The sequence below is a fragment of the Enoplosus armatus genome, chromosome 14 (genome assembly GCF_043641665.1).
Source record: "Enoplosus armatus isolate fEnoArm2 chromosome 14, fEnoArm2.hap1, whole genome shotgun sequence".
Classification (NCBI taxonomy): domain Eukaryota; kingdom Metazoa; phylum Chordata; class Actinopteri; order Centrarchiformes; family Enoplosidae; genus Enoplosus; species Enoplosus armatus.
In genome coordinates this window covers 818921-834729 of record NC_092193.1, presented here as the reverse complement: position 1 = coordinate 834729, position 15809 = coordinate 818921, and the positions used below count along the sequence as shown (strand labels likewise).

The window sequence follows — 15809 nt, the reverse complement described above, 5'->3', positions numbered from 1 at the left end:
GGAACCCGAAGTTAAACAATACAAACCATGTCTGAAGCCAAAACAGGAAGAGGTCCAGTTGACGTGACAATAGTAGCTATGGTAACAAAGATGGCGGAGCTAGCGAACAAGAGACATCACATTGGACAGAATATTAGCAATTCTAAATTTAGTTTAACTTTTTTGTTTGTTTGATTATTTCATATTTTAGTTTTAGTTGATTTTGGTACAATTAAACCCCAAATTATTTTAGATTAAGGAAAATGTTTATGTTCATTTCATATATACTGAAGGGAAAATTAGAAAAAGAATGAAACTGGGGATTTTGGCGGGTTTTCTTAAATCACACGTGCCACTACTTAACGAATCTGTTCGTACGAGTGGTTCTTGTATGAGGCCCAAAAACCCTGTTGCCTTTTAGCTAAATGGCACCCTGATGCAGAAGAAGAGTTTGTTTCCCACTGAGCATGCCTGGTGTGTGTCATGCACCCCCAAACTTTAATAAAGACAGATAACACACAGGTGAGAAAACACTGCCGTCACCTCTGCAGTGCAAAAATGCATCAATGGCACCTCTGCAGCCCTTAGGGATTACCTCCATACCTCCTCTCCAACACCCCCATCTCATCCCAAAATGCCCCCCCATCCCGATGGTAAAGTCACATGACACAGACAGAAGGAGGGACACTAATGCTCCTGTTGGAAAGCGACAGCTCAAAGAAGAGTATGTTTGACACAAGACAGAGAAGGACGTTTTTTGTTTTGTTTTTCTTGGGGGGGGGGGGGGGGGGGGGGGGGGCAGGTTGTTGTCTCTATCCCGAGGCGTTGATGTACAGCTGACTCTGCAGGATGTAGTCGATGACGGGCTGACTCAGGTAGTCCACAACATGGCCGTCACCGTGCTGCAGGGCCAGTCTGATGGAGTGGGGGGGGGGGGGGGGGGGTTAATTCAGTTTTTATATTTCTCTTTTTTCTATTCTCTATTTCTTTTCATCACTGTCCTATAACAACCATGTATCTCCAAAACATCTTTGAGCTTGGGCCCATAAAGGAACACGTAATCCTTAAAAGTCTTCAGCGTTGGAGAAACATGGCTGTCACCTGGTGGCACACTAACACCAGCAAACTTCCTGCAGGAAATACATTCATTTCACTGACATGGGCACAATCAGTAGATCTGCTGGGGGGTCAAGTTTATCCGTACAAATGTTCAACTTTGGTGAACTTTGACAAACGAATAAGCAACAGCAAACCGTCTTGACTGAGCTGGCCTTTGACAGTAGGACTGAGGAAGTTCTTTCTGCTGATTAGCTGTGTGTCACCATCCATTTTTACATTTCAAACTTCTGTGCTCTCAAACAGACCAGAGGGAAAAACACAGTAACAACGTCAGATCTTAAGTTTAATGCCCACCTGCTCTTGGTTGAGCTGACGATGGACATTGGGTGGCTCGTGGCATCTTTCACCACGATGATGTTGTCCTGAAACCAGGAACAGCACACAGAGACCAGAAGAGACAATGAAGGAGGACATGTCTCTTTCATACAGTGTAAATATTGATGTCAGAAGTGAGGAACCAGGTGTGAACAGTGACATTGTGCTCTGACCTTGTACTTGCGGAGAATGGAGGAGTGATTCATGATCCTCTCTGTGTCGGCTCCATCACGAGGAACCACCACGATCCCAAAATCCCCCACGATCACCTCCATCTGAAACCACAGGAACACAACCTTCAGTCGCTCCTACACAATCACAGAAGGTGATAACTCAATAACAGCTTTAAGCTTCTCCAGTCACACAAACATTTACGACACATTCTGGACCCAATCTGGACCACCTCATGGACTCTCCATGATCAGTGGACTGTTGAGGAGAATTACATTTCTGTGGTGCTTTTGTGTACAGTTCAACAGTTCACTCGCTGTTGATGAATGAGAAACCTTCTGGACAGCGTTGACCTTTGAGGGAATGAACAGAACCAGAGAGTCCAGATGGAGGAGACTGTCGTACACTGGTACAAATACGTGACCTTGAATGAACCGTTTTAACTTATTGTCCGGTTAGCAAACAAGCCAGTTAGCCTCCTAAATTAGTTAGCTAACTGGTAGCAAACCAGCTAGCACATGAGCTATATTAGCTAGCATGTTAGTAATTAGCTCAACAGCTACCCTCACAGGTTTACAGCACCGACTATTTGTGAGGATTCACAAATGAACTTTTGCTGTGTCACTTTCTGATGTGACCGAGCAGTTATCTAAGTCACCCACCCACTCACGTGAGTGAAGTGGAATCATAAAACCTCGAGATTTGTGCCCCCCAGGGTGAGTTTGCATCTACAATATATATACAATCGCACAGCCTCTAAAAGTCACTTTGCAACTCACCTTAACAGCCAACATCCTGTGAGTCAGTATTGGTTGGCATTTCACATGTACAGCATACCTGTGATGCGTTCTCATCAGATAAAAACTGCATTTGAACTTAATTAATATGAACCCTTGAATTCCTTCATTGTCTCTTGCTAGCAGCTAACATTCATGTTAGCATGTTGGTTTGCTTTTTAGCAGTGTGAGAGCAGAACAACGCTGCATGCTACGTGTGATGCCGTTTTCTTTTTGCAGGTGTTTCCTTTGTCAACAACATCGAAATGACCTGTCGGTTATTACGATAGAGTTCAGAGGAAAGAGCTAAAGGGTGGGGCTACGTGGGGTATGGGGGCGGGGTCAAAGGGTGAAGGGGCGGGGCTACAGTGTGCTTACATCACTGTCCTTCCACAGGCCAGGGATGCAGAAGGACTCCAGGAGATCACTGCCACACAGGAGCAAGATGCGTAACTCTACAGACGACAAACAGGCAGGAGGAAAGAGACACGTCCTCAGTAAACAACATGTTTAAACAACGTGTTTACTGGATACAAACAAACCAGAAGGACACAGCAGGGAGGAAGACCACAACACAGGAGTCTGTTCAGGTTCACATACTGGAGAGACGACTCACCGATCTCCTCGTACCTCATCGCAGTCCCCAGGTTAGCATTTTCATCTGACACGATGAAACAAAATATACATGTAATTCAATATATGTTCAGCGTGTACAAGCAATGTAAAGGGTCTGGAGTGTGTCACTAGAATAACTACTCTAACAATGGCCATTATTATCAATTCATCATTTAGATATTGTAAATGAATTATGATTAATCACATTTAACATATAACTTTTAAAGCTGTCATGTGTTGGCAGGAGTCTGGCCAATCATAGCTCCTGTTGCTGCTCTGTGATTTAGACTTTATTGTATTTTTAGGTGGCGCGCTGCGGACACATCTTCACATTAAAGCAATCATGAAATACAGACTGCAAATGTTTAAGCAGGAAACAAATACTTCGCGAGAGGGAATATGATCGGCAGAATTAATCTCTAATCTTTTTCTGAGTCAAATGTGTCACAGGTCAACGCTGTAAAGCCCGGCACACTTTGAAGGCACAGCAACAAAACACACACGGTGATGTGCTGGTTCATTTCTCAGCCCTCTTCATTCCTACTTGCGTCACGTCTACTTACCGACGAAGGTGAAGCGTTCGATGTGAGGGCGGACGCAGCAGATCTTCCCCAAACTCTCACTGACCTTCCCCCACAGTTTGACTGAGCAGAGGAAGAAAGAAGAGCTCTCAACACAGAGCATCATCATCATCATCACCACCTTAATAATCTACTACAGTTTCCTTTGTGACTTCATACTAACACAGCTTTTAAATGGAAGCAACGAGAAGGTTCTCACCCTTTTGCACTAAACAAAAGGAAGCAGTTCAATAACCCATAGAGGCCACAAGCAGCAGCGAGTGGGTTTCTGGCAAAGTCACTTCAGTTTATTTCTGTTTGAAGAAGGAGCGAGCCCAATCGCACACTTTCATCATCATCATCATCATCACTACAATGTAAGCAGCATATCAAGAGTTCACTCAAAAGTCCACCTTTTGTCCCCCCATTTGTCCTGTGGACAAATTGTACTTTTTACTTCACTACATTTATCTGACAGCTTCAGTTACTTTACAAATTAGGACTTTTGCACACAGAACATATGAAAATGTACATTTTACACTGAATGCTGTTAATAACTGTAACGTCTTGTTAATAATGTGGAGCTTTGTGAAGGCGTCACTTTGGGCTCTGGGTCATTGTGACCAAACAATCCATCCATTAATGGAGGAAATAATCAGCTGATTCATCCACAGTGAGCTAATAATCATTAGCTGATAGTTCAGAATGAGCTCCACCTCAACTCCAACAGCAACATCCTGCTTCACATTAATGAGGAGGAATAATCCTCTAATGACAGAATCTATAACAGGAGGACAGACACAGGGGGACAGACACAGGGGGACAGACACAGGAGGACAGACACAGGAGGACAGACACAGGACAGACACAGGAGGACAGTCACAGGAGGACAGACACAGGAGGACAGACACAGGAGGACAGACACAGGACAGACACAGGAGGACAGACACAGGAGGACAGAGACAGGGGGACAGACACAGGAGGACAGACACAGGAGGACAGACACAGGAGGACAGAGACAGGGGGACAGACACAGGAGGACAGACACAGGAGGACAGAGACAGGGGGACAGACACAGGGGGACAGACACAGGAGGACAGACACAGGAGGACAGACACAGGACAGACACAGGAGGACAGACACAGGAGGACAGAGACAGGGGGACAGACACAGGAGGACAGACACAGGAGGACAGACACAGGGGGACAGACACAGGAGGACAGACAGGACAGACACAGGGGGACAGACACAGGAGGACAGACAGGACAGACACAGGGGGACAGACACAGGAGGACAGTCACAGGAGGACAGACAAAGGAGGACAGACACAGGAGGACAGTCACAGGAGGACAGACAAAGGAGGACAGACACAGGAGGACAGACAGGACAGACACAGGAGGACAGTCACAGGAGGACAGACACAGGAGGACAGACACGTGGACAGACACAGGAGGACAGTCACAGGAGGACAGACACAGGAGGACAGACAGGACAGACACAGGGGGACAGACACAGGAGGACAGACAGGACAGACACAGGGGGACAGACACAGGAGGACAGTCACAGGAGGACAGACAAAGGAGGACAGACACAGGAGGACAGACAGGACAGACACAGGAGGACAGTCACAGGAGGACAGACACAGGAGGACAGACAGGACAGACACAGGAGGACAGACACAGGAGGACAGACACAGGAGGACAGACACAGGAGGACAGTCACAGGAGGACAGACACAGGAGGACAGACAGGACAGACACAGGGGGACAGACACAGGAGGACAGTCACAGGAGGACAGACACAGGAGGACAGACAGGACAGACACAGGGGGACAGACACAGGAGGACAGTCACAGGAGGACAGACACAGGAGGACAGACACAGGAGGACAGTCACAGGAGGACATCTGACTGCTGGAAGACTTTAAGGACATTTGACTGATTATACTCACAGATTTTTACTGCAGGAACATTTTCCATGCAGGACTTTTACTGTGACAGAGTATTTGTACAGAGTGGTAGTAGTTCTTTTACTGTAGTACAGGATCTGGATACTTCCTCCACTGCCTTTGTGAGTATTGATGTGTTTTGAGTTTACTCCCTCACTTCCTGATGGACGGATAAGTGATGAACATGGAGGGACATGACTCACTGGCTGTTGGCTTGTGATTCATGCTGTTGTGGTTCTGGAAGATGGGCGGAGTCTGGTTCTGTGGCTGACCAACCACAGGAGTCGTTGATGGCGTGTTGACGTTGGACAGAATACAGCCGGTGACTCTCTGAAGAACAAAAACATCTTCATCAACACTGGTTCTCCCAAAACTGCAACATTTTACTGGAGACAAACAAACTATGAACACGCAGAGATGGGAATGTAGGGAATATGATTAAGGTTTCCATGGTAACCGCTGCACATAGGCTTTGCTGATGCTATCAGGTTCAAATGTTGTGAGGCTGAGGCCTCTAGTTGATATGATAAATTAAAAACTTTTAGTGACATTAAAAATTACGTGAAAGTATATCAAGTAAAAGTCACTCTAAACCTCACCAGATATGTTCCAAGCCTCTACAGGGATATAAAATATATCCTACAAACTTCATGTTCAATTGTAAGTGCTGAACAACTTTTACAACATTTTCATATGAATAAAAACATCCAAATAAAAAATAATTAATTTCTCTTGTGATTTGAAGTTTCCCTCTTCTCCAGTCTCCCATTAACTTCTGCAGTGAAAAGGTTCCTAAAATAATTAATATGAATAATAATAATAATGACAAATGTCTCCTCACCTTCATCAGGTCACGATGATGCTCCAGCACGCTGCAGGTCGTCTGCCAGGTGTCCTGGTAACACTCCCAGGGGTCCACCCTGCACCAGAGACGTGTCAAAGGACCTCCTTAAAATCTCTTAATATAACGTGGGATTGTAATTTCTTTCCCACTTTCAGTTTTCTTCAACATCGCATAAAGAGATATAACAGCTGTCTCACCTGATCCAATCAGAGGACTGGACAGCCATCTGACACATGGTGAGACGATGTCTGCTGGGCACTAAACCCTGCAGACACACAGTTACACAGATAGTGTTAGACGGTGCGACTCATGCTCCTACACCGTAAAACAACTCTGTTGTTCCATCGTTCACTGAAGTCCCTTATCAGACCGGATCACCTCTGATCTGACACTTCATCACAACATCACTGCAGTTTTATACCAAAGAGGAGATTTTAGTTAAAAATAGTGGATCTGTGTTAACTGTTGACTGACAAAAGAAACAGAAATAACTTTCTTCATTCATTAGAAATATCAGAATATAATATATATAATAATATAAGATATTCTAATGCAAATAATTCTTACATTTAAAGAAAACATTAGAAATGGTTCATGAGTATTTAGTGTCCATTTACACACTGTGGTTCGACTGATCTGAGCACAGTATGAATACAGGATGCAGGTTTTTAATAAATGTGCAGATGTTTGTCAGTTTAAACATATTCAAACAGAAAAACACTGCAGTGAAACGGTGGGATCTGTGCACCCTTATTATTATTTGGACAGTGTGAATATTTGCAAACTCCAAACCATCAAGAGACGCTACAGATCTGTTCGAGCCGAGTCACAGCTGATCCTTCAGGCCACGGTTCAGGAGTCTCATTCCTCTGAGAACATGTTTCCTGGTTTCCTCTGTCCTCACGTCTTCAGGGGGACGTGAAGACTTAATGTGTTCATACACTAACACACAAACTGCACTTCACACCTTATAACTACAGTACTAAGCCATGTGATGTAAATACAGGTGTGCAGTGGGAGGAGTTATTTTGGGAAAAATATGTTCATTTTCATCAGAACAGAAGATGAACAACTACAACTCCCAGGGTGCATTTCACGAACAAACATCCAATCACAGAGCTTCATACTCTGTTATGTGCGCTGCTAACAGTGCTAACAGTAAAGATTACACTGCAGAGAAAACTGTTTTTTCAATCTGCAGTTTCTCAGATTCTGGGTCAGTTTTGTTCACAGCTGCAACAATGAAGCATTTTGAATTCACCACCACTTTTTCACCATAACAGTGGCAGCCGAGGCTCATGGGTACTGTAGTATTTAGAGCCGTTCATCAACCTGACAGAAAGAACCTGATTTGTCAGAAACAAAGTGTAAATATTTCACACTGCTGGTCGGAACATGAGCCTGTAGCCTGGGGATGACTGAGGAGATCGTTTCAATGGGAATTTATGGAAAAAATACTGAGGTAGCTTCTGTTGGTCAGCAAGGAGGTAAACTGGTAGCATGCTGTGTTTTCAGTGGACTGGGTCCTCTTTTTCATGGATATCTTGGTTGGCTGTGTAGCAATGACGTGTTGCAGTCACATCAGAAGCCATACAAGTATATCGATCAAACTGTCATGACAGAATGATGCATTTACAGTTCAAGCACTTTTTTAAGAGTGGTTTTTCCACTGCGTTTCACTCCGGCCAGCATCTATGGTTGGCACATATATAAGAGCTGTTAAAAGCTGCTGTTGACCCATCACATCTGTCTGTGATGACTGTCAGGTCGGTGACTCAGCTGTTAGTATCAGGTCTGATAATACTTGACATATTAACAAGGTAATAATTAATGTGAATAATCTCCACCATTAATAAACCATCGACTGGATTGTTTAGCTGCAGGTAAAGTACTGAAGCTGAAAATCACCATTTATTATTCATGATGTGTGTTTCTATAGAGGCACAGCAAAAGTAGGACAAGACTTTCATTAATTCCTGCAGGAAGTCGGGTGGAAAACAACAGCAGAGATCTGCAGCCGCACACAGCTGGCTGTTATCTGCTGCTCGATGCGATGTTATCTGTGGTTTGTGATGTGTTCAACATATGAAACCCACACAGGCTGCTGTTTGAACACAGGTTTACTCTGATTACATACTGCTTCAATTAACAGTCTGACATTGTGGAAAATGCTCAATAAATGAGACATCTCTGTCGTGTTTGAAAGGGGATTTTTTCTCCATCATGACTTACAGGTTTTCCGTAGGAGTCGTGCACCGGTGAGATGATCCCTCCGATCACGATGAAACGACCTGTTTTGTGCAGATATTCTCTGGCTTTTTCTGCAAACACACAAACAGAGAGAACGTTTGGGGATGAAAATGTGAGGCACAACATGAAGGTAACACAGGGTCGTCACTGACTGAACCCAGAGCTGAAAGTAACTAAGTACATTTACTCAAGTACTGTACTTAAGTGCAGTTTTGATATACTTGTACTTTACTTAGTATTTACATTTTATGATACTTTATACTTACACTCCACCACATTTCAGAGGGAAACATTGTACTTTTTACTCAACTACATTTATCTGACAGCTTTACTTTGCAAATTAAGATTTCACATAAAAAACATATGACAAGACAACACATTGTTAAATATTAAACAACTTGTTCCCAACCTTCCTACTTGACGTGTGACCTCTTACAAAAAACAAGGGTCTGGTTTGGACCTTCAGATGTCTCTGAGTTGTTGTCAGTTCCACCAAAGAGACATTTCTCCTCTAAACGTCTTACATGGTTTCATTTCAGTAACTGTTTGAGGCCCAAATGATCCAATATTTCACAAGAAAACTAAAGATTAGAAAAGCTCAGAAACTGAAAACAGATTTGTGTATCAGAACTATGTTTCTTTTTCTTCCCTCTCCCATTAATCATCTCACGACCCCTCAAATTTATCTGGTGACCCTTTGGAGGGGCCCGACCCCTAGGTTGGGAACCATTGCACTAAACTACCTAACTGTATATAAGTATATATATGTGTATTGTATTTTGTTTCCTCTGTAGATTCTTTTTGCACTTCTTTAAGATGAATGTTCTGCTAGTTTCTCTATGAGGTTATTCGCAGCTGAAAGCAGCAGGTTCAGACTGTTACCGGTGCAGTAAACCCTCTGTTTTGTCTTCAGGCTGCCACACTGGATGCTATGGACACTTACTCTGTTTTAGAAGCTGCTCAGATTAGAACAAGGACTTGAAGTGAAAGATAGACAATTCAGCAACTTTTTGACTGCTGGCTTTTATTTTGAAAACTCTGCTCCAGGCTTCATCTGCATTCCCAATGAACTTTTCCTACACAAGGAAAACTATTGAACAGTTTGTTACTGTGGCGACAGTGACGCTAACAAGCTCTTTGAGCAGGACTGTGATTGATGGAGAGTTTTTGTTTGACTTGTTGGCAAAGATTCACTCTGTTACTGCGATCGTTAGGAATCTGAATGTTTCTGAGACTGAAAATAAGAAGAAGACACAAACAAAGTTGTTATTAAAGCTGTGATGGCAGATTCAACACAGAGCAGTTCAGCACTGATAGCAATCATCTGTTGATTTATCAGCCGCAGCTCTGCTGCAGGTCATCCAGAGTACAGAGGTGAGGACGACCTTTTACATTACTACACAAAATCAATTAAAATTAATCAATTTAATTCATCTCATTAAAGGTTGGTTTGTTTTATTGAATTTGACTCCATGCTTTGGATGAGAGAAAAAGACGTCATTATAACGTGAAAAAGACTCAAGACAAAATCGTCCACATCTTTGTGTTCTGTTTCATTTTATTTTCAAACACCAGCAACGATGATTCATGCTTCATATCAAAAGAAAAAGAACGTTTTGTGTTCAGCCGGCTGAAGCTGAGGAGGACTTTGAGTTTGAGGTCGGATCGTTATGATTTTAAGTCTTTGTTGTTGTTTGTTGAAGGCTGTTTCCTCAGGCTCTCAAAAGACGAAAGCAAGACAGGAAGTGATTCAAGGAAAACAGCTGGAACAACAGATGAGTGAACACAACCTGTTCGCCCGTTTTACAATACTTTGAGTCGACTGAACCTAGCTAGCGAGACAACTGTTAGCTTGCAAATAAATGAGTCAGTATTTCCACCTTCTCGTGTCTCTGAGGATGTGAGAGGAAGGTGAGCTCATGAAGCTCATAAAATGGTGATTAAACGATCTACCAAGTCGCCAACATCACGAGGGAACACGACTTATTATCTTTATTCTGAAATATAATAATCCTTAGTCAGTGTAGAGGCCATGAAGGAAAAAAAGCAAATCTTACAGTAAAAGTATCATCATGTTTTTTAGTAATATTTGCTTAAACGTGGTGTAAAAAAGTACATTACTGAAAGATGTATGTTATTCAGTTATTTGTACATGTGCAAGAATTGATGTACTGATTTTAGTATTTACTTTGTGCTTTAAGTCTGTCATGAATCAAGATTTCCATAAAAGACAAATGACATGAAATGTTTTTGTGGTTTTCTGATTAACTCTCCTTCACAGCGACACCTTCAGCTCCATCAAGAAGAAGCCCAGAGACGATAAAGAGACGGAGGAGCTGCTGGTGAAAATAGGTCACGATGGGAACATGGCTGCTGCGCTGCTGCATCATCATCAAAGAAGAAAGTTTGATCTGAACGCAGCACACGTTCATGTGTTCAGCTCAGAACAGGTTGGCAAATTAAAAACACTTGATAGTAGAATTCCTTCCAATATACCATGTAGCTGCCCTAAGAGTCAGTTAAAGTTCATTTCATGATTTGAGTTAAATATAACAATAATTTACATTCTAATAAAAGCATATTTTTGTTCATTAACATAAATACAATAAGAGCATACACAGAAGAACACACGTCTTAAAGGACCAGCCTGATGTTTACTCTGCAGAACCGATGTTGGTGTGTTGCACTGAGGCCCGGTTAGTGATTGAGGAAGATGTTTACATCGTCGCTGCAGTAATTCTCTCGGATATTTCATTAAGTGAAGACTCAGCGTGAAGTTTCCTTTACTCCCCTTGAGTTAATGCGGCCAACGAGTTCTCACGGCACGCTTGAGACGGCACGGATGTGCAAAATAAATGCCTGTGTCCAAAAGAACGCCTTGTGAGAGGCGAGCTACAGAACATGGCAGGCTCTGACATGCTGTTGCTGCACAACTCCTGTTTGAATGTGAAGTATTTCGTTTTGAAGAGTCTGGAGGAGCTCGTGTACTTCACACATCAGATCCAGGTCTGAAGGGGTCAGTTTGTTTCTCTCTCTGCTCTGAAAGGTCACCATGAGTCAGCTGATTGGACGACTCACCGCTGGCTGGCCTGTCATTGGTCTGTTCAAAAAACATGGCGGCTGTTCCAGATGAAATGTCAAATTATTTAACTGTCCACTAAATTAAATAAACAAGAGAAACGTGATCTGTGAATCAAATACTGTGTACTGTGTACTGGGTACTGTGTACTGTGAACTGTGAACTGTACTGTGTATTGTGTACTGTGAACTGTACTTTGTATTGTGTACTGTGTACTGTACTGTGTATTGTGTACTGTACTGTGTATTGTGCACTGTGAACTGTACTGTGTATTGTGTACTGTGTACTGTGTACTGTGAACTGTACTGTGTACTGTGTACGGTACTGTGTATTGTGTACTGTGTACTGTACTGTGTATTGTGTACTGTGTACTGTACTGTGTATTGTGTACTGTGAACTGTACTGTGTATTGTGTACTGTGTACTGTGTATTGTGTACTGTGAACTGTACTGTGTATTGTGTACTGTGAACTGTACTGTGTATTGTGTACTAGGTACTGTGTATTGTGTACTGTGAACTGTACTGTGTATTGTGTACTGTGTACTGTGTATTGTGTACTGTGAACTGTACTGTGTATTGTGTACTGTGAACTGTGTATTGTGTACTGTGAACTGTACTGTGTACTGTGTATTGTGTACTGTGAACTGTACTGTGTATTGTGTACTGTGTACTGTGTATTGTGTACTGTGTACTGCACTGTGTATTGTGTACTGTGTACTGTGTATTGTGTACTGTGTACTGTGTATTGTGTACTGTGTACTGTACTGTGTATTGTGTACTGTGTATGGGATGAAAGGACCTAGCCAGCTGCTGTCACCACTAGGGGGCGCTGTGGTGACCACTGACACGACACGAGTTGACGCCAGCGAGTATTAAATGAATTATAATTTATTCAGTATGTTGCACTTTAAAAAAGGCTTATTTATACATTATATCAGTGATAAATATTTAGTATGAAGGTGTTTATTGATATCTAGAGGACTTTCATTTTAAATTCAATTTACCTTACATTATTGTATTATTTAAGTTTTATTATTATGTTCTACTATCTATTATAGTTCTTTTTCTTTTTTCCTGCCTCATTTCTCAATAAAGGTATTTTTTGTTTCTCAGGAGAGACATCTCGTCAGCTGGAGAAAAGACTGAAATCAGGACCAGTTTTGTTAAAACTAGGATAAATAAAAGATTTAGTGGTGGTTTTAGATGTTAGAGAGGTGCTTGTCCTCTCTCCTGTACCCTGTATCTGTATATAACTCCTGAATTTAAACACCTTATCTCCTTTCCAGTGGGGATTCACCTCAGAATTAGATTGTAAGTATTAGATAAATTAATAGATTATAATACATTAAAGGGTTTTTGGTTATCTCCACAATTCAAAAGGGATTTTAAAGGGTGAAAACCCCTTACAAATGACCAAAAAGCTTGAAAGCCATAATTGAAATGAAGGCCCTTTTAATGTATAACTTAATTTAAGTGTTACTACCATATATTACTGTCCATTCATTTATCCATTAATTAGCCCCTTAATACAACATAATTACATCACTATTAATGGATAAATCCGTATTAGTTTGAGATAGAAAATGAATGATGAAGTGAATTGCTCAGTACTGTACAGGCCCCAGAGCCCAGGTAAACCCCTGTGAGCTGCATGTGATGCTTGTTTAGTGACAGCAGCATGAATAATTCATCTGCTGCTGTTTTAACCGCAGCTCCTCTTTAATGACGCAGGAAGCCGCCGCTGAGCAAGGCACTGCCCGCTGCCCTCACACGGAGGCTGTCTGTTCGGGACTTTGCTTTGCATCGTGTTTCTGTCTCTACATGCTGAATCTCTGGAGGATCCGTCACGAGAGCCCTCGTTTCTGGGCTGCGCCACACGCCGCGCGAGGCCTGCGGAGGTTCAACACGGAACATTTCCGTCTTTTCCGTCTGAAAACGGGTTCAGACTGCGCTGAGCTGGGCTCGGTTGTATTCTTGAAAAGTGTGATTACTGGGTTTTTTCTTTGTGTTATCTGCATATTCCACTGGATGTGGAGCCGTCGCCCATTTCAGCACCACCCTGCTGGACAGCGACCAGACACAACACACCAAACCTCAGTCATAGTTTTCTGATTTTTAGCTCAGATGCAGATATGTAATGTTATTATTTGGGAGGTTTTTAGGTGATCTTCATCCTCTAATGACACACAGCCCTGCCCCCCCCCTTACCGAACATATGGATGTGTCCCTTGGTGACGGGGTTGAAGCTGCCGCAGGACAGCAGGATGACGTGGGTTTTAGCGGTTTCTGTCATGGTTCCTGTCGGTCTCTGTGTTCCTGTCGGTTCCTGTGTCCCGGTCCGGTCGGGTCCCGGTCCTGTGTGCTTCGTAGTCCCCGGTCGTCGGTTGTTTGTAGCAGGCAGCCGCCGCAGAGAGAGAGGCGAGGTTGGTGTGTCTGCGGCAGGAAGCAGCGTCAGTCTGTTAAAGAGACACTCACACAGCAGACTGAGGACCATCATTACTCTAGTGTCCCCATTATATCTAACTATGACTTCAGGTCTGTCTGCAGTACAAGAGTTTGTATATGTTAATAGAGAAAATACAATTAGTGTTAAAACCTTCAGTGTGGAGCTGGAATGATTCCACGGACTGTGTTGAGTTCAAAACAATGTACATCAAACCGACTGATACACAACATTACAGTTTTTGACTTCTTAAATTGTTTTGTGAATTTGAATAAGCAGCTGAAAGTCACGTGACTAATGAAGTGATCGTGTTCACAGGAATCAGAACCAATTCGTGTCCGGATGAAACCGTCTGGAGATGAAACACACGGAGATCTGTTGGGCAGTGCAGGAAGAGTATTCAGTACTACAGTGTAAAAATACTCCATTACAAGAAGTTTACTTTACAGCAGAATCCTCAGCAAATGTACTTTAAGTATCAAATGTGAAGGTAGTCATTATAGCGAATGGCACCGTTCAGTGTTGTTTAACAGGGGCCCCTGGGCCCTGATGTGAAGGTACTGAAGCTCCATTCTCTGATATGGGTGAGAATCGAGTCCCATTAATCTGCTGCTCAAACTGAAAATGATAATGATAAATATTGTCCTAAATTTAGCCGAGCAGTCGCCTCTGACTGGTGCCCCCTCCCGAACATTGTCCCTGCAGAATGACACGCACTGTTTAAGTGGTGGTGGCACAAGAACATGAATGAATGTATACATCAAGCACATATCTGCAAAACAAAGAAACCAGGAGCTGTTTTCTTTTACTTCTGATGCTCAACAGTGTCCTCTGGCAGCAGGAAACATCATCATCCCTGTTTCAAACAGAAATCAGACACATAAATACGTTACAAGGCACCATATGAGACAAAGAGGTCGTCACTGATGTGTTCAACACAGCCACGAGGGGGCGCCACAGAGAGCAGAAACGGCCAGATACTGTTCATCCACTCAGTGTTTCCTCATGACTCTTCTCTTGCTACTATACATTGTTTTTCAGGTGTTTCTTATATTGTAGTGTATTCTGATTTAATAAAAATGAATACCACACTTAGCCCATAACATAATATAATATCAACATTGACCTGAGCAACACGTTTAGCTCAGCTGCTCGTCAAGCTCATGATGAGGCCTGAAGTTGGAGAGCTGTTACTGACCCCCCGCCTGTGTGAAATAGACTGGACTTCAGACAAACAATACAAGTTGTAATCAATACAAAACCACTTCAGTCCATCTTCATGAGAAGATATTATATGAGCACCCTGGAGCCAAACTCACCAAAGAAACAAGTTAAAGACAGAGATTGTGTAGAAATAAATAAATAAATATTGAAAACACAATAAATATAAAACTCTTTGTGAAGCACATGCACATAACGTATTATTCTAGTTATTACACATATATATATATACATATTTAAGAAAACAGACACATTGGAGATTTCGAGATAAAGCTGAGACACTTTCATTGCTGTTACAAGTAAAAGTCCTGCTTTCAAAACTTTACTTAAGGAAAAGTACAAATATATTCTCATTGAAATATACTTAAAGTACTCATTATGCAGAATGGGCCATTTCTGAATAATATCTATTATTGGATTATAATTATTGATGTATTCATGTATTCATCACTTTAATATTGCAGCTGGTAAGAGTGGAGCTCATTATAATT

The 15809-nt window shown here is 42.4% G+C and overlaps 1 protein-coding gene across 1 annotated transcript; it reads right to left on the bottom strand.

The window, feature by feature from the left end:
• Window positions 1-791: 791 nt before the first annotated feature.
• On the bottom strand, window positions 792-13947 carry nmnat2 (nicotinamide nucleotide adenylyltransferase 2). The gene is made up of 11 exons (XM_070919555.1): window positions 13863-13947; window positions 8558-8646; window positions 6523-6590; window positions 6323-6401; window positions 5685-5811; window positions 3539-3619; window positions 2977-3021; window positions 2739-2815; window positions 1587-1688; window positions 1393-1460; window positions 792-894 (listed from the first exon to the last, which is right to left on the bottom strand). Exons 1-11 carry the CDS (start codon window positions 13945-13947, stop codon window positions 792-794), a joined length of 924 nt encoding a protein of 307 aa, XP_070775656.1.
• Window positions 13948-15809: the final 1862 nt, after the last annotated feature.